Source organism: Trametes versicolor (genome assembly GCF_000271585.1).
Source record: "Trametes versicolor FP-101664 SS1 unplaced genomic scaffold TRAVEscaffold_12, whole genome shotgun sequence".
NCBI lineage: Eukaryota > Fungi > Basidiomycota > Agaricomycetes > Polyporales > Polyporaceae > Trametes > Trametes versicolor.
The window spans coordinates 1,375,685-1,398,303 of record NW_007360332.1 but is presented as its reverse complement, the minus strand read 5'-3'; the positions used below and the strand labels follow the sequence as shown (position 1 = coordinate 1,398,303).

General features: G+C 57.4%; 8 protein-coding genes across 8 annotated transcripts in view; 5 read left to right on the top strand and 3 right to left on the bottom strand.

Annotated features, from left to right (window-relative positions):
* Positions 1–539: 539 nt before the first annotated feature.
* TRAVEDRAFT_52714 (uncharacterized protein) lies at positions 540–1,782 on the top strand (the record flags this gene model as incomplete). The annotated part of the gene is made up of 4 exons (XM_008045329.1): positions 540–545; positions 609–824; positions 881–1,086; positions 1,146–1,782. The coding sequence occupies 4 exons, from the start codon at positions 540–542 to the stop codon at positions 1,780–1,782; spliced, it is 1,065 nt and encodes a 354-aa protein (XP_008043520.1).
* A 1,508-nt stretch (positions 1,783–3,290) lies between these two features.
* TRAVEDRAFT_74850 (cytochrome P450) lies at positions 3,291–6,019 on the top strand. Its single transcript, XM_008045683.1, has 13 exons — positions 3,291–3,706; positions 3,764–3,878; positions 3,969–3,986; positions 4,048–4,067; positions 4,123–4,134; positions 4,189–4,254; positions 4,317–4,422; positions 4,479–4,615; positions 4,666–4,900; positions 4,953–4,962; positions 5,015–5,395; positions 5,452–5,571; positions 5,623–6,019. The coding sequence occupies exons 1-13, from the start codon at positions 3,464–3,466 to the stop codon at positions 5,792–5,794; spliced, it is 1,635 nt and encodes a 544-aa protein (XP_008043874.1). The 5' UTR covers positions 3,291–3,463; the 3' UTR covers positions 5,795–6,019.
* Positions 6,020–6,708: 689 nt separating this feature from the next.
* On the top strand, positions 6,709–9,288 carry TRAVEDRAFT_174439 (cytochrome P450). The gene is made up of 13 exons (XM_008045682.1): positions 6,709–7,109; positions 7,172–7,286; positions 7,349–7,366; positions 7,426–7,445; positions 7,500–7,511; positions 7,573–7,638; positions 7,696–7,801; positions 7,857–7,993; positions 8,048–8,282; positions 8,335–8,344; positions 8,397–8,777; positions 8,834–8,953; positions 9,009–9,288. The coding sequence occupies exons 1-13, from the start codon at positions 6,858–6,860 to the stop codon at positions 9,178–9,180; spliced, it is 1,644 nt and encodes a 547-aa protein (XP_008043873.1). The 5' UTR covers positions 6,709–6,857; the 3' UTR covers positions 9,181–9,288.
* Positions 9,289–9,773: 485 nt separating this feature from the next.
* TRAVEDRAFT_52711 (cytochrome P450) lies at positions 9,774–12,190 on the top strand (the record flags this gene model as incomplete). The annotated part of the gene is made up of 14 exons (XM_008045328.1): positions 9,774–10,016; positions 10,083–10,197; positions 10,258–10,275; positions 10,338–10,357; positions 10,412–10,423; positions 10,477–10,542; positions 10,606–10,714; positions 10,777–10,919; positions 10,974–11,211; positions 11,263–11,272; positions 11,328–11,621; positions 11,683–11,769; positions 11,836–11,955; positions 12,019–12,190. 14 exons carry the CDS (start codon positions 9,774–9,776, stop codon positions 12,188–12,190), a joined length of 1,647 nt encoding a protein of 548 aa, XP_008043519.1.
* Positions 12,191–12,488: 298 nt separating this feature from the next.
* Positions 12,489–14,424, bottom strand: TRAVEDRAFT_40186 (acid protease; the record flags this gene model as incomplete). The annotated part of the gene is made up of 11 exons (XM_008045233.1): positions 12,489–12,686; positions 12,746–12,784; positions 12,844–12,962; positions 13,030–13,166; positions 13,276–13,423; positions 13,493–13,557; positions 13,617–13,728; positions 13,789–13,819; positions 13,884–13,981; positions 14,046–14,073; positions 14,137–14,424. 11 exons carry the CDS (start codon positions 14,422–14,424, stop codon positions 12,489–12,491), a joined length of 1,263 nt encoding a protein of 420 aa, XP_008043424.1.
* Positions 14,425–16,028: 1,604 nt separating this feature from the next.
* On the bottom strand, positions 16,029–16,555 carry TRAVEDRAFT_52709 (uncharacterized protein; the record flags this gene model as incomplete). The annotated part of the gene is made up of 2 exons (XM_008045327.1): positions 16,029–16,344; positions 16,404–16,555. 2 exons carry the CDS (start codon positions 16,553–16,555, stop codon positions 16,029–16,031), a joined length of 468 nt encoding a protein of 155 aa, XP_008043518.1.
* Positions 16,556–16,844: 289 nt separating this feature from the next.
* On the top strand, positions 16,845–20,977 carry TRAVEDRAFT_174435 (uncharacterized protein; the record flags this gene model as incomplete). The annotated part of the gene is made up of 11 exons (XM_008045681.1): positions 16,845–17,148; positions 17,377–17,792; positions 17,848–18,113; positions 18,165–18,217; positions 18,271–18,343; positions 18,400–18,611; positions 18,664–18,744; positions 18,803–18,984; positions 19,037–19,497; positions 19,558–19,735; positions 19,787–20,977. 11 exons carry the CDS (start codon positions 16,845–16,847, stop codon positions 20,975–20,977), a joined length of 3,417 nt encoding a protein of 1,138 aa, XP_008043872.1.
* Positions 20,978–21,204: 227 nt separating this feature from the next.
* The window catches only part of TRAVEDRAFT_134281 (uncharacterized protein), a gene marked incomplete at both ends in the record, with an annotated part of 2,479 nt that continues 1,064 nt past the window's right edge, over positions 21,205–22,619 (bottom strand). The window contains 4 exons of the mRNA XM_008045680.1: positions 21,205–21,960; positions 22,021–22,215; positions 22,275–22,418; positions 22,479–22,591. Coding sequence (XP_008043871.1) covers positions 21,205–21,960; positions 22,021–22,215; positions 22,275–22,418; positions 22,479–22,591 — 1,208 coding nt within the window. The remainder of the gene's footprint in view (positions 21,961–22,020; positions 22,216–22,274; positions 22,419–22,478; positions 22,592–22,619) is intronic.

Here is a 22,619-nt window from a genome sequence, read left to right as displayed (position 1 = left end):
CCCAGGTACGCACATACCTTGTCAGCGTGTCTGAGCGCGGCTGATCATCTCCAGGGGTTCCAGGCAGTCGCAGCACGTCGTACGGACCCACAGTCTTCTTTCGCGCCGGTCGAAGAGGCAGAGTCCGCGCGAACGCGTCCGAGCCACCAGCAGAAGGGAGACGACGCAATGAGTTGACGGGATGTGGCGTGCAACAGAGGTGCAGGCGAGGCGCGAGGGTCGTACATTGTAGACGTAGCAGTAGCACATCGTGGTCGAAAGCAGAGAGCGTGTTGCCGCGCCCCGTACGCTGTGCGCTCTTTAGACGCCCGATCGCGCGACCGCGTTTCCCAAGTCCCGCGCGCGAGTCTCTCCTTGCGTGGCCCCACCGCACTGTGTATACACCCCACCGCACTGTGCATATAGCCCTACTCCCCTCCCTTACCAATCCGTTCGCTCCGGTACATTCCACGCCCCACAAATATATTCCAGCGCTTACACAGCACGTGTCTACCGGACGCCCGCCGCCTCCTCATCGACATCACTGGGCGCGCTGTACAATGCTCGTCTTCTTCTGACTCTGCCAAACTCTCGCTACTTGCGCAACTGACGATTGTCGCAGTGCACAGGTACCCACCGCCCATGTATATCAAGCCACCAACACATCGTTCATCCAATATTCCGGCAACTGGACCGTCCTCAACGATCCCCTCATCCCCAATCAGCAACATCCCGCTCCTTACTTCGAGGTCGAGAACGCCCCGGCCTCATTTTCTTTTTCCTTCCAGGGCGTAGGTGTTGCGATCAACGGCTCGCGCATCTGGGGCAGCTATGCGTACGACGTCGTAAGTCCTGCTCTACGGTCTCTGGCGGGCGGAGTGCCGACCCGCGGTTTTTGCAGACGCTCGACGACCAAGCGGCAGTCACCTACAACGCGAGCACGATGTGGTTCATCGGAGACGCGCTCCTGTACTATCAGGACGGGCTGGATCCCACCAAGACCCACACCATCAACGTTCTGCCTACCGTCGGCGCTGGCCTCAAGTTCTGGCTGAACACAGTCACTGTCTTTACCGATAATCCTTCAGAAGTTGGCGGACTTATCAGGTATGTCGCATGCACGAGTCTTGCCACTGAGAGCTGCGTGTCTTAAGTGTCTCCTCTAGTGCGCCCTCCTCGAGCACTCAGCCATTAGGGGGCACAACATCCGACGCCCCTTCCTCCGCGGGACACTCAAAGACGAATACTGGCGCCATCGCGGGTGGCGTCATTGGCGGCCTCGCCTTCGTCGCGCTCATCGCCGGACTCCTCTGGTACTTCGCCCGCCGCAGGCGGCAGAACCCGAAAGTGTTCGACCGCGAACAGCCATCCCCGTTCCTCGCCACGCCCTCCACCGCCGCGCCCATGGTGGAGGCGAGCCCGTTTGTCCCGACGCAGCGCAGCCCATATACGCCGCCCCGAGGCGACACGAAGCTGTCCATACTGGCGATCGGCTCGGACGGCTATGTACCGTCCCAAACACGCGCCCTGCCCGCGCTCCCCTCTGGTTCCGCATCATCGTCCGCGCCGTCTGAGTCCGGGCGCACGGTCTCCGATCACTCTCTTGCGCATGGTTCCGCCGCGCAGGCGGCTGCGGTGGTCTCGCCGACGACGACGCACGCCTCATCCCCGGCGGAGTCGAATCCCGATCCCAACGCCACGGTGGACAGAATCATACACCTCCTCGCGGAGCGCATGGCCACACGTCCGCCGCGGCAGTCGGTGTATGGCACAGACGTGCCTCCTCCGGAGTATGGCGCTTGAGCTGTGACACGAGATGTACCGGGAGTATATATCATTATCTTGCTGTTGTTTGTATCATCGGGGCCGTGCAATGTTATACCATGGGGCTTCTTGGAGGGAGACTACAGATCATACTCAGGAGTGGGTAGTGAACACGGGCGCTTCCGCTGGCATCGCTCTTCTCTCTCGTACCACCAACAAAGGCTTGCATGCAGTTTGGGACTCGAACGTACAGTATTCGCTGTTGCGGTCGTCTTCACCTCTTGGAATACGCCGGCGTTCTATTCTGCCTCACTCGCGCATAAGTACTGCAACTGACACGTGGAAGAATTTGCGAATAGGCCCACTGTCGTGACAATCGAACATCCTTGCGCGGCGTCGCCCATAGATATTCGAGGTGCCGCACAGTGCGCTGCATGGGGCTGGCCGGAGGAAGTAGTCGGTTCCAGCGGGTGTAGCTCTCTGTGCCTTCAAAGGTATAGCGATCATCAATCGTGCGCAACTGAAGCTCGAGGACGCTGCCTAGATGCCAGAGGGGACTATCAGTACATCGCATGTCCAAGACACCAAAGGTGCGCGTAGCCACGACGTGCTCAGATTATGACGGCGGCGTACTGATGCAATGCAAAACCGTAAGCAGTTCAGACGCGAAATGGTGCACGGAGACGGCCACACCGGGGTGGCGTTCCGTACGTGACTTCCTGGCGCCTACCATATTTCTGCCGTTTGAATGGCTTGAAATGCGTGCAGTCGTAAGCGAATATTTTGGCACGCTCATCACTGTGAACGACATGCTCACGGCGAGCCGGGTGGGGAGAGCAGTTTCGAGTAGTAGGGGGCTGGCGTAAAACTCACAGGCGGGTATCTTGAAGACGGTATCTTGCGCGTCTCCATACAGCGGTACTCGACGACCGTCCTCGCACTTTGAGCTCAGAGCTCAAAACATCTTGGTTTGCATCGTCGAGCATTCTCAGGAAGAGTTGAGCGATTCGCCTAGGCTTGTCACAGGATCAGGTCTTGCAGATAGATGACATGGCTCTGGGAGCACCGTGTTTATGTGGGCGGGTCACAACACGAACGCAGTACCTGATGTCTGCCGGATGCTTTCGAAGATCAGAGCAGATGTGATGTGGTGCCCAAATTGTACCATTGTACGTACCTTGGAATCAACACGAGAAAGCTCGCAGATCGTCACGTCAAAAGTGAAATTTGTAAGCGCTGCGACGTTGGAGTAGGCTCATCGAGCACGCCGAGTCGGTCGAGCTGCGCAACTCCGTACATAAGTACCATCAATCTACTTGCTTTTCGGGATCCTCGATACGACCTGGTATGTCCGTTCGTGCCGGCAAATGATAGCCCGAATCGCATGTCCACAGTTGCTGACAAAAAGGCAGGAGGAGGTTGGCCCGGAAGCTGGGCTCCGACTTTCGCGGGGTACGGGTATATGTGGCTGTGCACTCCCCTTTGCCGCCCATTGCCGGCGCGCGGCGCGCACGAACCTCCCACATCTCTCCCTCACCGTCCGGCATATCCAGCGACGCGTACGCACTCCAGCCACTGCGTAAACATCACGACACGTACGCCTTCTCGGTCGGAAGGGACACCGTCAATCTATCCGCATATAAGGGTATGAGAGGGCAGTAGGAAGAGCTTCATCGGTTCCCCCTCAGCTTGCTCTCAGCCTCTCCCAACTGCCGCTGCGATGCTTTCACTTGGACAGACTGCTCTCGCCTCGTTGGTGGGCCTCATAGCCCTCGCGTTCTGGAAAATATGGCCTATGATATCTCGGGCCTACACATCGTCCCTCAAGAACCTTCCGGGACCACCCAGTCCTAGCTGGTTCTACGGAAACATCAAGGCGATCCAGGACGAGGACAACTCCGTCCCCCAAGAGCGCTGGGCAGCCGAGTACGGCCCTGTGATTTCCTACAAAGGCTTCCTCGGTGTAAGTGGGACTTCCTCTTCACGCGACTGGCACCGACTGAAGCCGGTCACTGTGTAGCTCAGCCGGTTATGGACGACGGACACGCGCGCGCTGAACCACATTCTCACGCACTCGACAGACTACCAGAAGCCTGAGGCGGCGCGTAGGAATCTGGCGAAGATACTTGGGAAAGGTTAGTAATGAACATCGCTCAAGAAACGAGCTAGGGCTCGTCTTCAACGCACGTCTGTTGAATGAGACTAACACTTTTTCTTGCTCTCAGGTGTCCTCTTCACCGAAGGTACACATCAATAATCTCGTACTAGGACCTTTTTACTGAATTCTGTATCTAATACGCTCAGGGGACCAACACAGACAACAGGTGTGGTTCTCCGCTCGTCTTTGATCTTCGCTGTATACTGACTTGATATTTCTAGAGGCGCATAATGGTACGGAACGCGACAAACGCTAAGCACTTAAATCTCACCCAAGCCATCTTGCAGAACCCGGCCTTCGGCCCTGCGCAGATCCGCGAACTGACTCCCATTTTCGTCCAGAAGGCTGTAGAGGTATATGCATCATGTCGAACACACAAGCCCATCCCATCTAACTCAACACGCCAAATGCGCAGCTTCGAGATGTCTGGGATGCTCAGCTCGCAGTAGACGATTCGCCGACGCGCATCGAGGTGCTGTCAGGCTTGAGCAAGATGACGCTCGACGTCATCGGCCTAGCTGGTACGTACATTCTATGGTTCACTATCTACACCGTTCGCTAACGGTGACCGATTTAGGTTTCAACTACAACTTTGACTCCTTGAGCGGCAAGCCAAACGAACTAAACACAGCCTTCCAAGAAGTGTTCAACCCAGGCGCCAACTTCACCATCTTCACGATCCTCAAGAACGTGTTCCCCGCCCTCGATATCTTCGTGAGTATTCAAGCGCCCCCCAAATGCTCGTGCTGAACTGTGTCTGCTAGCCCGACGAGCGCGCGAAGCGTTTAGACCACGCGCAGGACGTCATGCGCCGCATTGGTCTCCAGCTTATTGAGGAGAAGAAAGCGCAGATCGCGCGCGAGATGTCCGAGAGCAAGAGCGGCGGCGTGGAGCGGAAGGATGTCCAAGGGCGGGATCTGCTCACGCTGCTCATGAAGGCGAACATGGCGACAGATATCCCTGACAACCAGAGGCTCTCGGATGAAGACGTGCTCGCTCGTGAGTATTCTTGTATCACCTGAGACGGTTTTTTGCTAACACCATCGCGCAGAGGTTCCGACGTACGTAGATTCTCTCCGTATCGCGTACGCGCATCCTCACCTTTATTGACAGATTCCTCGTCGCCGGCCACGAAACGACGAGCACCGCGACTATGTGGTGTCTATATGCACTTACGCAGGCCCCCGATGTCCAAAAGAAGCTGCGCGACGAGCTTTTCGCTCTCCAGACCGAAGCCCCCACGATGGATGAGTTGAGCAGCCTCCCGTACCTCGACGCGGTCGTCCGCGAAACCCTGCGCATCCACGCGCCGGTCCCCACGACGATGCGTGTCGCCACGAAGGACGACGTCATTCCGGTTAGCGAACCATTCGTCGACCGGCACGGGAAGGTACAAGACAGCATCCACATCTCGAAGGGCAGCCCGATCATCATTCCCGTGCTCTCGCTCAACCGGTCGACGGAGCTGTGGGGTGCGGACGCTCTCGAGTTTAGGTGAGTACTTGCTAGAGAGTGTGTTATGCTGTAGCTGAATGTAATACGTTCCGTAGGCCTGAGCGTTGGATCAATCCCCCAGAGACAATCTCAAGCATCCCTGGGGTTTGGGGCCACATCCTCTCCTTCCTCGGAGGCCCCCGCGCATGCATCGGATACCGTTTCTCTCTCGTCGAGTACGTTCAACTTTACATATGCATCACTTCCATTACTCACAATAACTTTAGGATGAAGGCACTGCTCTTCGAACTTGTGCGCGCGTTCGAGTTCGAGCTTGCCGTTCCAGCAAGCGAGATTCAGAAGAAGACAAGCATCGTGCAGAGGCCGCTCCTCCGCAGCGCTCTCGAGCAGGGCAGCCAGATGCCGCTCCTTGTCAGGAGGTTCAAGCGCGCTCAGTGATAGTTGCTCGGGTATGTTGTATCTATGGATCGACCGTCGGTGTATGACTAGTTGCGAGCGTAGCGAGCATTACTGGTGAACACGAACGGCCAAACAAAGCCAAACTTCACGTTTCGCAAATTGTGGCTGCGTGCCAGACCTCCAGACGGGAATATAGATACATGCACATCGTATATCGCGATTATAACGTGATTTCCCAGTTCTATACCGATATATACACATTTGTGGAAATTCGCATGCCCGTAGCTGCAGTGGTTGCTGAGATCTCAACTATACGCCCTGCACAAGGGGAGCAGCAATTAGGCGCCGGCGCGCCGATTCCAAGCCACACTGGGAGGTTGCGGATGCGGCCACGGTCAAACATTGACCTCGGTGGCTTGCACGGCGTGTGGCTCAATACAGCACAACACAATAGATGGTCGATGCATTTGGGGGAAAAGGTCTTGAATATCGGAAAAATGACATTTCTCGTAGATACCCTGCTGTAGTACATGCATAGCGTCTTTTCTATATGTTGTTTGGCACTCGGATTTAGCCTGCATGCTCTACTCTGATCTAGCCTGCGTGCTCTATTCGAATGCAGCCTGCGTGCTCCACTCGGATGCAGCCTGAGTGCTCATGTGCGTAGCGAGCAACCTCGTCACTGACGATCGCTAGTATTTAGCCTGCACGGCTTCAATCGCAGTTCAGTGGCTGGATGCCGCACAGCAGCGGGCAGTGGGCACCTAAGAGTGAGTGAATGAATACTTAAGCCCGATACTATGTAGACAAGTCCAGCTTCAAATGCTGACAAAATGAAATGATGGGGTTGGTCCGGAACCAGAACTTAGACAGTCGCGAAATAGGGGATGACGAGGCTATGCTGGTCGGCATCGCCACGCAGCGCCCGTGTTGCCGCGTGTGCCCACGTTCCCCTCTCCCCATCATTGAAAGCGCACTGTATAGCGTAGCTCAGGCACATGTATACGCGCAGTATCTGCCGTCGCTGAAGCCGTCACTTGATCAGTACATCAAGAGAAAGGACGGCGAGACCACTGACCCAACATCCCTCCCCGCTACCGCCATGACGATTCTGCTCTCACTCGTGCAACTCGTCCTCGCGGCCCTCGTGGTGGTCGCAGCCTTAGTGATAGGGAAGCTAGGCCATGTTATGTATCGAGGATATGTCTCGCCCCTCAACAACCTCCCGGGGCCGCGCAGCACCAGTTGGTTCTGGGGGAGCATCAAAGTCATCCAGCAAGAGGACAACTCCGTCCCGCAGGAGCGCTGGGCAGCGGAACACGGACCAGTGATCACCTACAAAGGCTTCCTCGGTGTAAGAGGTCCAGTCTCTATCCGCGATCTGCGCCAGCTGAATGTGGGTCGGGGACTTTGCAGCTCAATCGCCTGTGGACTTTGGACACCCGCGCGCTAAATCATATCCTTACGCACTCGGCGGAGTTCCAGAAGCCGGATGATGCTCGTGGTACTCTGGCGAAGATACTCGGGAAAGGTCAGTGACAATTGTCATATTCATTCGTTGAGTCTCCGATGAACACTTTACCTTGGTTTCAGGTGTCCTTTTCACCGAAGGTACGTCCCGATAGGTGCATAGATGAGCATACCACCGATTCTTATCCTCACATCGTCAGGGGAGCAACACAGACAGCAGGTATGTTCATCCACTCAGCCTCATCGTTTCCCTAGGCTTATATAATGCCTACAGAGACGTATAATGGTATGGAAAGCGCGTATCGGCGTGTAATAGACACACGTGCCTAACGTAGGCTGTCTTACAGAACCCCGCCTTCGGCCCTTCTCAGATCCGCGAGCTAACACCTATCTTTGTCGAGAAGGCGGCGGAGGTATGTTCTATATTGCACACAACACGTCCCCGATCTGAGCACGAATGCGACCCGTAGCTTCGAGACGTATGGGACGCCCAGATCGCAGCAGACGGCTCGCCAGCACGCATCGAAGTCCTATCGGGTCTAGGCAAGATGACTCTGGATGTCATAGGCTTGGCTGGTGCGTACGCTCCGTCGGTTATTGCTGCGGTGTTCGCCAACCCCGTCCCTTGTAGGCTTCAACTATCGCTTCGACTCTCTCAGCGGAAAGCCAAACGAGCTCAATGCGGCCTTCCAAGAGGTGTTCAATCCCTCGGTCAACTTCACGATCCTCACCTTCCTTAAGATCGTGTTCCCCATCTTCAATGTCATCGTAAGTAGTACAGCTTGGTGTATGCGAACGACTTGAGCTGATTTGAGCTGTCAGCCTGACGCACGCGCAAGACGGATCGACCGCGCGCAAGACGTTATGCGCCGCATTGGAATTGGCCTTATCCAGGAGAAGAAGGCGCAGATCGCACGCGAAATGTCGGACAGCAAGAGCGGCGGCGTCGAGAGGAAGGACATGCAGGGGCGGGATCTGCTGACTCTTCTCTTGAAGGCGAATATGGCGACGGACATCCCTGACAGCCAGAGGCTCTCGGATGAAGACGTACTTGCTCGTGAGTACTCTTGCATCCGCTTTGAGTATACTGTGCTTACCCAGTTGCGCAGAGGTTCCGACGTAGGCATATCCACCATATGTCAAGGATCTGCGTGCTCACGTTTCATGACAGATTTCTCGTCGCCGGTCATGAGACAACGAGCACCGCGACCACCTGGTGCCTCTACGCCCTCACACAAGCCCCAGAGGTCCAGCAGAAGCTGCGCGACGAGCTATTCACCCTCCAAACCGAAGCCCCGACAATGGAAGAACTCAGCAGCCTCCCGTACCTCGACGCAGTCGTCCGCGAGACTCTGCGCATCCACGCGCCCGTGCCGTCGACGATGCGTGTGGCGCAGAAGGACGACGTGATCCCGGTCGGCGAGCCGTTCGTCGACCGGCACGGAAACGTGTGCGACAGCATCCGCATCTCGAAGGGCAGCCCGATCCTCATCCCCATGCTCGCGCTGAACCGGTCGACGAAGCTGTGGGGCGAGGACGCGCTCGAGTTCAAGTGCGTTTCCGTTGGGTGTCGCGCTTCATCCCAGCTGACTCCAGCACGTACCATAGGCCCGAGCGTTGGATTAACCCCCCGGAGGCGATTTCGAGCATTCCTGGTGTGTGGGGCCACATGCTGTCCTTCCTCGGTGGCCCGCGCGCGTGCATCGGGTACCGCTTCTCGCTCATTGAGTGCGTCTCCTTCCTTTCCACTTGCTACCTCAACAACACCTGATTACTCCCGCAGGATGAAAGCTCTACTGTTCGCGCTCGTGCGCGCATTCGAATTCGAGCTTGCGGTGCCTGCGAGCGAGATTCAGAAGAAGACGAGCATCGTGCAGCGGCCACTCCTTCGCAGCGCACCCGAGCAGGGCAGCCAGATGCCGCTGCTCATCCGGAGGTACAAGCGTGCTCAGTGATTAGGCCCGGTGTGTAGTATCGATAGCTCGGTCGTTGGTGTATGACTACAGTGGCAATTGCGCCTGCGTATTATCTTGGTTGATTAGCGACTTCTTCCCAGCTCAAAGACCAGGTCCTGGAGGCTCTGAAGGAACATACTCAAGCGTGCTCATAATGCTGTAACTACGGGCGTCTGCGGGCAGTAGTACAGCAGGGACGTGCCTTTGCAGGGGAGAGTTTGCGGGGGGTTGATGGGCGACCTGCCCCGCGGGGGTCCTCACCTTGGACAGGGCGTCTTCCCACCGTGTCAGGGGACCATGATCGAAGCAGCTGCGGTGGCTGTGAATTCACGTTCAACCCTCCAGATTGCCGAGATATATAGGTGCGCCCAGCGCCGGGACACGAAGCCGAACGTCTAATTCCATCTCAGTCATGCGTGTCGAACGATAGTTAGGCTGGGTGCGCTGCCGCTGCGGGGCTGGTATATAAAGGACGGTGCGTTCAGGTCTTGTCTCCCGCACAGCGCACGGACATCGTCTAGCTTCGCCCGCTTATCATCGACTTCACTCCGAGTCTTTCATTCGTTCCCACACCGACCTGTCCGCCGTCTGCTATGATACCGACCGTAGCAGCCACCCTCCTGACTCTTTTGGGGTTCATAGGGGTGGTGTTATGGAAAGCCTGGCCGCTCTTGCCGCGCTGGACGGCCACTGCGCTCAGGAACCTCCCGGGGCCGCCCAGCCCCAGCTGGTTCTACGGCAACTTCCAGGAAATCAATGCAGAAGAGAGGTCCGCTGTACAGGAGCGGTGGATTGACAAGTATGGTCCTAACATCGTGTACAAGAACTTCTTGAATGTGAGTGATTCATCCTGAGTACGCAGAGGTGGAGATTCGTGAATTCTGACACACGGATACGCACAGAACGATCGCTTGTATACGATCGATACCCGGGCGTTGAACCACATCCTGACGCACTCTGTGGACTATCAGAAGCCTATTGTTGCTCGGAGAAACCTTGCTAAGGTCCTCGGGGAAGGTGAGACGATTGCGATGACGTTCTCGTACCAGACATCCAACTGAACGTATCACACCGTAGGTGTCCTCTTCACTGAGGGTACGATGCTCACCCAATATTTCGGTAGTCCATACATATACTGACTGACTATCCGCTCTCAGGGGAACACCACAGACGTCAGGTGCGCTTCACGTTCCCTTTGGGTATGTTTCCACGCAACTGACTACCAACCCAGCGACGCATCATGGTGATTACTCAGATGGGAATTTCAAGTGCGGGGCTATACTGACTATCACACAGAACCCCGCGTTCGGACCCACGCAAATCCGCGAGCTCACCGAGATCTTCGTCCAAAAGTCCATTGAAGTATGTCCTCCGAGTTATCAATCTAATGGCAGAAACACAGTGACAGACATGGCTTCTGTATAGCTTCGGAACTTCTGGGATGCGCAAATCTCACGAGACGGCGAGCCCACTGCCCGTATCGAAATTTGCAGCGGTCTCAGCAAGATGACTCTCGATGTCATCGGGTTGGCAGGTACGTCCAGCGGCGCCCCGAAATGAACATTGCGTTTCTACCTCATTGCATGCGCATATCAGGGTTCGGCTACAGCTTCAACTCGCTTAACCCTACGGAAAAGACGAATGAACTCACTGAAGCCTTCCAAGACCTCTTCCTTCCCGAGCGCAAGTTCACCGTCCTCATGATCCTCAAGAACTTCTTCCCCGTGCTGGATATCATCGTGAGTCGCCATTGCCCTTCTCCGCTCTAGCTCGATAGTTGAACGTCTTGTCAGCCGGACGAGGCTTCGACACGCGTCAAACGCGCGCGAGAGGTCATGAGGCGCGTGGGCAAGGAGCTCATCGCAGAGAAGAAGGCTCGCATCCAGCAGGAGCTTACGGAAAACAAGGAGAAGAGCGGCGTGAAGAGGAATGACCTCCAGGGACGCGACCTGCTCACGCTGCTCCTCAAGGCGAACATCTCCACCGACGTTCCGGACAATCAGAGGCTCTCCGACGAGGACGTTCTAGCCCGTGCGTACCATGTTTTTTTTATCTCATCGCGCACTCTAACCTGACCCGTAGAGGTTCCTACGTGAGAGACATCGACGCTTTCAATCTGATTATCTGGTACTGATATCCTCATGCAGCTTCCTCGCGGCCGGACATGATACAACGAGCACAGCGACGACTTGGTGCCTATATGCCCTTACGCAGGCCCCCGACGTACAGAAAAAGCTTCGCGACGAGCTCTTCACGATTGAGACCGACACGCCCACCATGGACCAGCTCAATAGCCTTCCATATCTCGACTGCGTCGTCCGCGAGACGCTACGCCTGTATGCGCCTGTGCCGGAGACGATGCGTGTCGCGGAGAAGGACGATGTAATCCCGGTCAGCGAGCCGTTCGTCGACCGCTTCGGACAAGTGCAGGACAGTATCAGGTAGGTTGTGCCACCCTTTCATCAACATCAATGGTCACTGAAGAATAAATCGCAACCATAGGATTTCTAAAGGAGCTTCGATCCTCATTCCGATCCTCGCGCTTAACCGGTCCAAGAAGTACTGGGGCGAGGATGCCCACCAGTTCAAGTGCGCACCCTTTTTCTCCATCGCGCCACCTTCCTTACAGGCTGGTCACTAATATGTACATCGCAGGCCTGAGCGCTGGGAGTCCCCTTCCGAAGCCGCCGCGAGCGTTCCCGGCGTTTGGAGTCACCTCTTGACTTTCCTCGGCGGTCCGCGCGCGTGCATCGGATACCGCTTCTCAGTCGTCGAGTGAGCCCTCCCGGCGCTGCTCCGCGCTTTCGTTCCTTTCTGACCTGTTCATGGCTCTCGCAGAACGAAGGCGCTGATCTTCGTGCTCGTGCGCGCGTTCGAGTTTGCGCTCGCCGTCCCGCCCGAGGAGATCGAGAAGAAGACGAGCGTGGTCCAGCGCCCCCAGCTTCGGAGCGCGCCGGAACGAGGAGCTCAGATGCCGCTCTTGGTGAAGCGCTACGCTCGGGAGGTCTAGGTGGTGGCGGACGTGTGGACACCTTGTGTATGCTGTGCTTTATTCCAAGAACTTGGATTTCCTTTTGAAAATCACGCGTATAGTCCGTATAGTCCGTCCCCGCGCTGTGGGTGTTAGATCGACGTTGCAGGGCCCGAAAGGGTCACTCTCGTTACCGACAGTAAAATACATGCACCAAGACTACACAATAACAACCCAGCAGAACCTACACCCTACAACTAGGCCCGCGCGCCTCACACGCCCAGTGACCGTCTACTTCATCGATATCGTCGATGCTTAAAGACCCATGTACAGCCGTCTAGTTGCTCGTCGCGGTCGTGAAGGGAGTATTGGCGATGCCGACGCGGCGGTTCGCGGTGTCGAAAACGGCGTAGAAGCGCTCGAGCCACGTCTGGCCGTTGATGAAGTCGAGGCCCTCACCGCTAGGAGTGCCGATGTCGCCGACGATGAGGTAGATGCTGTTCGCGTTTCCGCCGATCGCGGTGTTGAGCGCGCGCTGGAGCGAGGAGCGCGAGTCAGGCGCTATGCGGCGGGCGTGAGGAGGGAGAGGCTTACCGGGAAGATCTGGGCGTTGGCCGTGAACTCGAAGTTGACCTACGGAATGGACATGTCAGCCAAGGCGGTGGGGACGGATGGGAGGGGCGGGAGCGTACCCCGTTGATGGTGAAGAACAGGCTCTGCAGCTTCGCGAACTGGGCGGGGGTGATGCGCAACAGGCCCGTCGCGTTGTCGAACACGGCACCAGTAGCACGCTGGTACCGGGTCAGAGCGTCTACAGAACCCGCGCGGTCTCAGTCAGTACGACGCGCGGAGCAGCGCAGTAGGCTGGGAAAACGCACCGGTGGCGATGAGGGTGAGGGTGGTGCCGGTGTCGACGATGCCGGCGGTGCTGGACAGGATGTTCGCGTTCGTGCCAAAGCGGATCGACTGGTTGATGCCCCAGAACTCGGACGCGGGCGACGTGCGCGTGAGCGGCCTACAAGAGAGAAAATGCGTTCACACACCCAGCGCATGCACATGCGAAGGGGTGACATCATTTTCTGGTTAGCGCTGCCGCATCCCACGCACAGGGCGCTGCGACGTACGCGAAGTTGATCGACCCGGTGAACTTGGAGGAGTCCGTGCCGCCGAAGGTGAGCTCGCCGTTCACGTTGTCCTCCTGCTGCGACGGCTCGAACGAGACAGAGACCAGGTTCTGTGTGATGAGGCCTTGCGAGAAGAGGTTGTCGGTCACTGTCGAAAGCCGCCTTGGTCAGCCCTGCCCGTATGTGCGAGGACGTTAGATAGGCAATGTAAGCTCACCGGTAGGAATCGTCGACCGAGTGTCGGGAGAGAGCGTGTCAACAGTCAGGTCGACGGGGCCGATACTGATAGTACATGAGGCCATGAGAATCTAGAAGACACATTTAGAGACTGCGGGACGTACCCAAGAATACCGTCGACGCCATCGAAGCCATCGGAACGAGCCGCAACGCCAATGGACTGGCCGGTGATGGTCAGACCGGGCCCAAGGCTGACAGTGTCTGTGAACTCAGTGCCTACACCCCAGGGTGTGTATTAATATACATGCGCGCACTCTAGGACGACGAAGCACGTACCGGAAAAGTCGCCGGAGCCATACGTCACAGACTGGGAAAGAACGCAGGCGCGATCAATATAGTGATCAGGAACTCCCGTCAGCTAGGACACGCACCACGCGGTCGGCGGTTTGACGGGATGAGGAAGTCTGCACAAACGACCTGCCAGCGCCGACCCAGGTGTTAGAGCTGCCGGTGTCGATAAGGAGCGAGTCTGCGGCGCATATACGACGCGTCAGTCAGTCTTCTCGTCCGCTTTCGCCGAACGAAGCACATACACGTGGTGGGGGGCGTGCCGACTTGGACCTAGGCACATTAAACAAATTGTGAGCCAAGAATTCCAAACTCTTAGTCCCCGTAATGGCTTACGTTCGCGACGTAGTCCACGACCTGGTTGTCCACGGGGACGCTGACAACCGCGTCGTCGGTGAGGGTGAGCCCACTGAGCTTCGCGTTCGCACGCGCACGGAGGTTGCGGACGCGCGCCTGGTCACGCTCGATGAGCTTGCTCGAGCCGGTGAAGTTCACCCGCTTCGCGAACGGTAGCCGCACGAGGTTGTCGCGGACCTGAACGACGGGTGTCGCGCTCGCAGTCACGGCGACGCTCAGTGCGAGCAGGAGCAGGGAGAAGAAGGAGCTGGAGAAGCCGCGGGACATGTCTGCCGTTAGAGGGGGGAGGGGGATTGAGGAGAGAGGATGTCTGAGCGGGAGCTCCGATGGGGATGGTCAATGAATGGGCGAGGCTCTTATACCGCGAAGCACGAAGCAGGCGGGGTAATTCTCATCGGACAAGCGGACATACGTGCTCCACGCATCTTCGAGGCTCATGGGTTCCACTGTCGGCGGTGATGGAGACGCGAGCTGTCCTGGGAAAGAAGCGTAAGTCAACGCCAGCGAGCGCATGGTGCGGAGCATACGTACCGTACCGCGGGACATGGTTCCGGGCTCGTCGGCAGACGATCCATGGGTAAATTTCCAAGTGGCGGGGCTACAAGCTTCAGTCGCAGAGGGCATGCTTGGGCTGTACCACCAGGAACTAAGGCGCCAACAGACCGCCGCCGGAAAGCTGCCCCACACATTTGGATCATAGATAGCATACATAGAAGAGAGAATGCGCAATTTAGATGAGCGCAGATGTCAATTGAATCGCGACAACCTCGCAAGGCATCCGTTACCCATTTTCCTCGAAGAGCAGTTGGTCGATGATGGCGCGAAGCACTCGGTCGAGTTCGACAACGTGCTTCTGCACCTGATGGGAGGAGTTGCGCGACATGCCTATAAATAGCACCACAAGGTCGGATTAGCTTCCCGTTGGGGCAGTTCATCGCACACGCCTGTCCCTTTCTGTCGTCAGGTTCCAAGTGAGAAGGCTGCCACGTAGCGAGCTGTGAAAAGTGCAGTGAGATGCTCCGGAGCACAAGTAGAGCTATATAGACCTAGATCATAAGGGCAGAACTTGGGCACACCGGGGACATGTTGGGCACGTCTCTTGAATGAGTATAGATGTGAACGTCGACCACAGCGACGCAAGCATGGAACGACAGTGGAGGACAACGAGAACTCGTACCTGACAGGTCAAGGCGCAGGATGGTCACGCTGCTTTGATGCACGTTATCCAGTTCTCGTCTGTCCATGCGGCTTCTCGAAGGTCGGCGAACGTAGAACTGTCGATGGCCGTATTGATAGCAATGCCCAATGAGCGGATGTGGGGATGAGTGTATTATTGCGTATTGCGTATTGCGCCCGGTGCCAACACTCTTCGAAGGATCTCCCCCTTATGCGGCTCTAGATTCACCTCATAACTCGCGAAATTGTTCGCAGTCGAGGCCCATGTGCTGGCTACGCCCGAACCTGGCCCGAAAGGGGGGTACACAGAAAAGGCAGGCACCGTTCCCAACAGTCCACGCGGGCGCGTGGGGAATGATGAGTATTGGGCGGGAACGACATGAAGACGCCAGATGTCGCCAGCCAGAGTGTATGTCGAAGTCAGGTGCCGTAGTCCACGGAAGTGCAGTACAGCGAGGTCCGAACCCCAGACGCGAAGTAAGAATAGAGCGAAGCCGGTGCATCCTAGTCCGCGTGTGTTGGATAAAGTCAGGGCGGATCGGCGTTCACCTTGCGGAGCTGCAGGTGTCATGTTCTTGAGGCGTGCGACATGCCCAACGGGCTATAACCAGCCGAGCGAGCGCACGTCAACAACCTGTTGAGAGGAGGCCAGGTTTTTGCGATAAAGACGTTCATCACGAGACACTCACTCATCTTCAATGGGCCTCGCTGTCGTCGTGAGTACAGTCGTCTTTATCGTCGTACTCGTCCTGACTCACGTTCGGATGAAGGTAGTCCTTTTGCGCGGTTTTGGCAGCCAATTTGGCTTCATACTCGTGAGGAACCGCGAGCTCATTCAGAAATATATACCCCTTGGGCATGTGTCGCGAGTCTTCCTTCTTAGCGCTATCCCAAATTTCCCGCTCCACCATCTTCGGCGCGCTCAAACACAGGTCGTCCAAAAGGCGGTCCAGGTGAAACTGAGGTATGTCCGTCGGCAGATCTGCTATAATTCGGGAGTGGAGAACGCGACTGTGCGTATACGTGTGCGCGATCTGGACAGCCAGGGATTCCCGACGATCATCGCAAACTGTGTCAAGGTCCACTGCGCGAGCACATTACAGGGGTCGAACAAGGTCTCGTAGTGGTCGTCGGTCGAGGGCGAAGCAGGTTCCGAATTTGCCGGGAGGACGTGAATATCGGTGCCGTGGGACACGCTTACGTAATTCGACGTCGAAGCCATGGTGGCGCCCCTAGCGTCTAAATTGACGTCCTCTCATACTCCTTCAACTGTGCCAATTATTGCAGGTCCTGCTTTTCCGTACCAGAAGAATTTATCCGCACCATCACCAACGACATATAATAACATACGACGGTTCTCATGTTGCTACTCACGCGAAGTCCGCACATCTCCATGACTCCAAATATGTCTGATCAGCCGCACTCCACAATGACACTATGGTGAACGCGCCGGCAAATTCGGTATATATACTGCGTCCTCACCCCAGGCTGCCCTCACAACTCCTGCCAACATGGCACACAAGCTCTCAGAACCCTACTCGGGGAAGAACCCGGTACCCAGCATCACCACCAAGCTCACGTCGCTCGTCAACCCACAAAAGGCCGGGGAAGCCAAGGCGCAGCAACTCCAGGACCAGAGCGTCCGACATGAGGAGAAGCAGACCGAGAAGACTGCGCGGAGGCTCGCGAAGGGCCATGTCATGCACGTAACGGACCCCACGACCGGCGAGGAGCTCGACATTCGCAACGCGGACGAAGATCCGGACACGCACTCCAAGGGAGAGAATGTTTTGCATCATGAATTTCCTCCTCCTGGTGAGTACATATCCTAGTCCGTTCGACTTTCGTATTATCCCGGCCACTACTCCCAACATACCCAACATACATCTTTATATGCATGTCTTTGAAGACATAGTCCGCATCAGGGCTGGACGCGCAAATGTTCCTTGCACTAAACTCTATCGAACCGTCACTAGCGGCGTGAAATCTCTTATTTGCGCTGGGCGTATATTCCGGCGTTCAATGACTGATCGTCGTTCACAGACTGGAAGGAACATCGTGACAAGATGCTTTCTATCACAAACTCCAGCATCACCTACATCGCCACCGCATTTGTTGGTGCCTTCCTCTTCTCGACGCTATTTTCTGGCGTCACCGCCCGGGTGCTATGTCTAATACCACCCGCGTTCTTGAGCTACTCCCTTTTCTTCCGCATGAACAAGGCCTCTGAGGCAGACTTTGAGCAACGGATGTGGCACGCGGAGCGGATGCGTGGCTTGGCAGCTGGATCAGATGTCGACGGCGACGGCAAGGTCACCGACGAGGAGCGCACGCGCGAGAGCGCGGAGTGGGCGAACGCGCTTGTCCGTGGGCTCTGGCCGATCCTGAACACCGACCTGTTCAGCTCCCTCATCGACATGCTTGAGGACATCATGCAATCATCCGTCCCGAAGTTCATCGTAAGTTCGCCCGATCGGAGTGTCTTGCATCTCTCCGCTCATTCAGCATTTGCAGCATTCTGTTCGCGTGGCGGACATGGGTTTGGGCTCGAACGCCGGTCGCATAACGTCCATCCGGTCACTCCCTGATGCGAAGACTCACGACACCGGCAATCCCGGCGACGCGCAAGACACACTCGCCGCGATGGGCATCGACGGTGACACGGTCAGCCCGGACGACCGAGACGCTCTGGATGGCGACCACGTCAACCTCGAGGTGTCGTTCGCGTACCAGGGGCTCCCAAGCGGGAAGTCTGCCGCGAGCAAAGCGCGCAACATTCAGTACGTAGCATGAATCTACTCGCACAAGGGATGCTTATTCCTTCCGCCTAGTTTGCTGGTCGAGTTCTTCCTCGGGATGAAGGGCGTGTTCGGCTTCCGTGTTCGTAAGTAGTGCAGTGGTCGATCCAAATCATAACGCTGATTTCATGCGCTTTAGCTGTCTGGGTCGAGGTCACCGGCGTCGTCGGGACTGCTCGCGCAAGGCTCCAGCTCATCCCGGATCCGCCCTTGTGAGTGCCAGAGTAATGCGAGTATATGCGTCATCGACGCTGACGCCTGCGTTCAGTGTTAAGACGACTTTGGTTTCTTTGATGGGTCTCCCCCGCATCACTATCTCTGCCACACCCCTGAGCAAAACGCTACCGAACGTCATGAACTTGCCGTTCATCTCTGGGTTCATCTCCAGCGCCCTCGACACTGCCGCGGCGGAGTACGTCGCCCCGAAGAGTCTAACATTGGACCTCCAGGCCCTCATCAGCGGAGACGATATCAAGAAAGGTCAGTTGTTATTGTCTACGGCGTTACATTCCATTGCTTACACGAAATATAGACACGGAAGCTATCGGTATCCTCGTCGTGCACATCCACAGAGCGACTGGTATCAAGAAGATGGACACGACAGGCAGCTCCGGTGCGTGTCCCCCTTGCCCGCAACTGCCCATTCTGACCATGCCCGTGAACATGTTCAGCAGATCCGTACGTGACGCTCACGTACTCGCGGCTCGAGAAGCCGCTCTACTCGACGCGCATCATCAAGGACGACTGCAACCCTGTGTACGAGGAGACCGCGGTTCTGCTCGTCGACGTGAACACGGTGAAGCTGCGCGAGAAGCTCAGCTTCCAGCTGTGGGACTCTGATCGCATGAGCGTCGTACGTGCAACTCTCCTTGGCGATCGATCACGCACTCATATCTATACCTTAGGACGACATGATGGGCTACGTCGAAATCGACATCGTCGACCTCCTCCGCGAGCGGGGCAAGCCCACACGGCGTGTCTCCCCACTGACGAGCCCCGACTCACAAGACCGACCAGGCTCGCTCGAGTACACCGTCGGGTACTACGGCAAGCTTCCGCCAAACAAGGGTCTCACGACGGACGGCTCCGACCCAAGCCTGCCAGACGACCTCCGCGAGCGGCCGGAGTTCAAGGACGCTCGCGCAGTCGCGCTCAACGACCTCGAGGCAGCCGTGCTCGTGACGCCGCCGGACCCAGAGTGGGCGAGCGGGCTCGTGAGCGTGCAGGTGCACGAGATCCGCGACCTCACGGTGAAGACGGTGGGCAAGGAGCACAAGGGCGGGCATCGCGAGGGCGAGAAGGGCCAGGACGACGGCGAAGAGACGGCGGAGGAGGGCGAGGGCCTGCCGTCCTCGTATTGCACAATGTGAGTGGCCACGCTCATCCTTTTTGTACTGAAGAGTCGCTGACGGTCAATTGGTTGCAGCTCCTTGAATGACGAACTGGTGTACGAGACTCGCGTAAAGCCGATCACGAGCTCGCCGATGTTCAATGCAGGCACGGAGCGTTTCGTCAGGGATTGGCGGAAGGCGCACGTCACGGTGACTGTCAAGGATTCTCGTTTGCGCGAGAACGACGCGGTGCTCGGGACCGTGTTCCTCAAGGTCAGTTTTTGTTCCTGCTCGCAGTGATTTCGACGCTCACGGCCTGCCCAGCTATCCGAGGTCTTCGTGAATGCCTCCGAAGTCACCCGGTGCTATTCTCTCGAGAAGGGCCTCGGCACCGGGCGCATCCGCATTTCACTTCTCTTCCGCCCCGTCGAGGCCAAGCTACCGCCGAACCTACTCGGCTTCGACACAGGCACCCTCGAGATCCGCGACGTCTCCGTGCGCTCCGACCTCATCGACCTAGCCAAGTGCGAAATCCGCATGAAGACGACCACCACGGATGCCGTAGAGAAAGTCGCGCGCAAGGCAGCCGAACGACGCGGAGACCAGGTCGTCTGGGCGAACGACGGCGCAACGAAGCTGGCCGTGCGGCAGCGCTACGCCACGGCTCTCCTCGTCTCCTTCCGCGACAAGTCCGGGTTCAAGAGCTCCGGCCGCAAGGCGCTCGCGGTGCTCTGGCTGCGCGACCTCGTCGACCGCGCGGAGGGCCTCGTCGAGGCCGCGCTCTGGCGCGTCAAGGACGGCGACTACTCGCGCCTGAAGCTCAACTACGTCCCGCCCGACGGGGATCTCGCGTACTGGGACAGCGACAAGGAGAAAGTCGAGCGCGTCGGCACCGTCACGCTCGAGATCGCGTTCTGGCCGGGCATCGCGGAGAAGCACCAGGAGATGCTGGGTGGGGCGGGGGCGAAGAAGCGTGCGGCGTGGGACGAGTTCGACAGGCAGCGCGCGGCTGGCTTCCGCGACTCGATCGGGGAGCTCGATACGCAGACTCCGCAGGACCATCAGGCGAGCGAGAGTCACGAGACGGAGGCGCAGGATGGAGAGCGGCAGGGGTCGGGGAAGACCGACGCGACGATGACGGATGGCCCGGTGAATGCGCAGGATGGCGACCAGGAAAACGCGGGGCCAGACGAAGAGCAGCATGGCACGAACACAACAGTCTCTGCGGATGATGTGGAGGTCGAGTCGGAGGCGGACCCCGAGCTGCACAAGGACGAGGAGACTGGGGAATCCAGCGACGCGGACAGCGGAAAGAAGAAACCGGGCGTCATTGGGAAGGTCAAGGAGTGGCGAGAGCACGAGAAGGAGCTGCATCGCGACCACCGTGGGATCATGCAGGCGAAGCCGGCGCGCACGGCGGAGTGGTTGAAGGACAACATCGAGGAGGGTGCGCATGCTGTGAAAGAGCGCTTCAAGATGAAGGCGCGAAGGCCAGACGTCGAGACAGAGGTATGAGTGCTTAGCTTGCATGTTGTGTTTTCTGCTTTGCGCGACGATGACACGTTTCATGGATGGACTTCTTTGTATATTACCAAGGATCTTCGATACCCAACATGTATTACTACGCAGACATAATGTCACCAATACACTCCAAACGGTGCAAGAACCGAGTGTACTCACTATACTCGTATCCTCCGATACTGCCAACACTGAGTATTTGTGACCTGCCGCTACCCTCGTGCTCAACCCTTGGCTACGTCCGCTGCGATGAGCCAGGTATCGTAGTACGTGCATTCCTGGGGGTTCACCGGCCCACCCGGCTTGCAAAAGTCGGCCGCCGGACATCGCACACAAGGTGTCTGCGACAAACCGCCCGCGATGCGCTCCTGCCGCACCGCGCGGTACACATACGCGCCACCCCCACCAAACTCATCCCCGCCAAGCTCTTGCGAAAACCCAGGGGCGGGGGACAACGAGCGCTCACGCTTGGACTTGGACTTCGCTTTCGACCGGGACGACTTCGACTTGGAGGAGCGTGAACGTGAGTCCGAGCCCGAGTCGGACTCAGAGTCGGAGGAGTCGGAGTCGTGTTTGCGCCGCTTCTTGCTCTTACTGCGGCTCTTGCTCCTGCGCTTGCCCTCCTCGTCGCTCATCTGCACGTCCTCGCCGTCGTTCGCGCTAGTCTCCCGCGAGCGCTTCTTCTTCCGCTTACGCCGCTCTTTCTCGTCCTCGCTCTCGCTCGCACTGCTGTCGTCCCGGCTTTTGCGCTTCTTGCGCCGCTTCCGCTTCTCCCTCTCGTCTTCGCTCTCCGAGTCAGAGTCCGAGTCCGAGCCGGAGGATGAGCGGCTCCGTTTGCTGCGCTTGCGTTTGCGCTTTGGCGAGTCATCCTCGTCGCGCGACTTGCGTTTGCGCCGCCGCGAGCGCTCGCGGTCGTCGTCGCTTGCGTCTCCTGTGCGGTCCTCAGACGTGTCCCACATCGCCGCGCCGAAGGCCGGGACCTGCGGAAAGGGCGTTGTGTCAGTTCCAAGTACAAAAGCGCGTTACTGAGAAAGAATTACGCGTTCAACATCACCGTCAAGGACAAGCACATTGAGTAACATCTCGACGTGCTCTACGCTCAGCTGCGTCTCCGTGATCCGACTCTTGCTGAGAAATGCTAGGAGCTGCTGTGCGGTGGGGTACGATGGTGAGGCGGAGATGGGATAGAGGAGATTTGAAGATTCCGAGTCTCCGCCTTTTTGTTTCGGCGCGCTCTGAAAATGGGGTGCTTACATTGAGTATATTGATTCACGGGGGCGTACGTTACACTTACTTTGTCCCGGATGAACCGTAGGCATGCGCTGCAAAGCAGCTTGATGAACTCTGTGTCCAGCTCGTTATCCGTATACCACGGGCCTCCGGTCATCTCTACGGAGGGTTCTAGATGTGCGAGCATGTAGATTTTACGGGTTGGGAACTATGAGATCAATGGCGTGAGCTCATTTACGCACATTCGCAGTGTCAAGTTGGCGCGAACCTTGACGGACTTCACAGCCTTGATGAGTGCTTTCTGTGTGAGGGACTTCAGGCAGCGATCGATCACAGTTTGGTGAAGTTCTGTCTTGGCTTTGAGGTGCTTCGTCCAGATGCCTGTGGGGGGGGGGGGGGGGGGGGGTGG

Bases quoted from the DNA above. Each gene is read 5' to 3' on its own strand.
- TRAVEDRAFT_74850 (XM_008045683.1), top strand. From the start codon at position 3,464: ATGCTTTCACTTGGACAGACTGCTCTCGCCTCGTTGGTGGGCCTCATA. The intron at 4,255-4,316 runs GTATATGCATCA...CCAAATGCGCAG, and splicing joins TCGTCCAGAAGGCTGTAGAG to CTTCGAGATGTCTGGGATGC. The intron at 5,572-5,622 runs GTACGTTCAACT...CAATAACTTTAG, and splicing joins TACCGTTTCTCTCTCGTCGA to GATGAAGGCACTGCTCTTCG.
- TRAVEDRAFT_174439 (XM_008045682.1), top strand. From the start codon at position 6,858: ATGACGATTCTGCTCTCACTCGTGCAACTCGTCCTCGCGGCCCTCGTG. The intron at 7,802-7,856 runs GTGCGTACGCTC...CGTCCCTTGTAG, and splicing joins GGATGTCATAGGCTTGGCTG to GCTTCAACTATCGCTTCGAC. The intron at 8,778-8,833 runs GTGCGTTTCCGT...CACGTACCATAG, and splicing joins GAGGACGCGCTCGAGTTCAA to GCCCGAGCGTTGGATTAACC.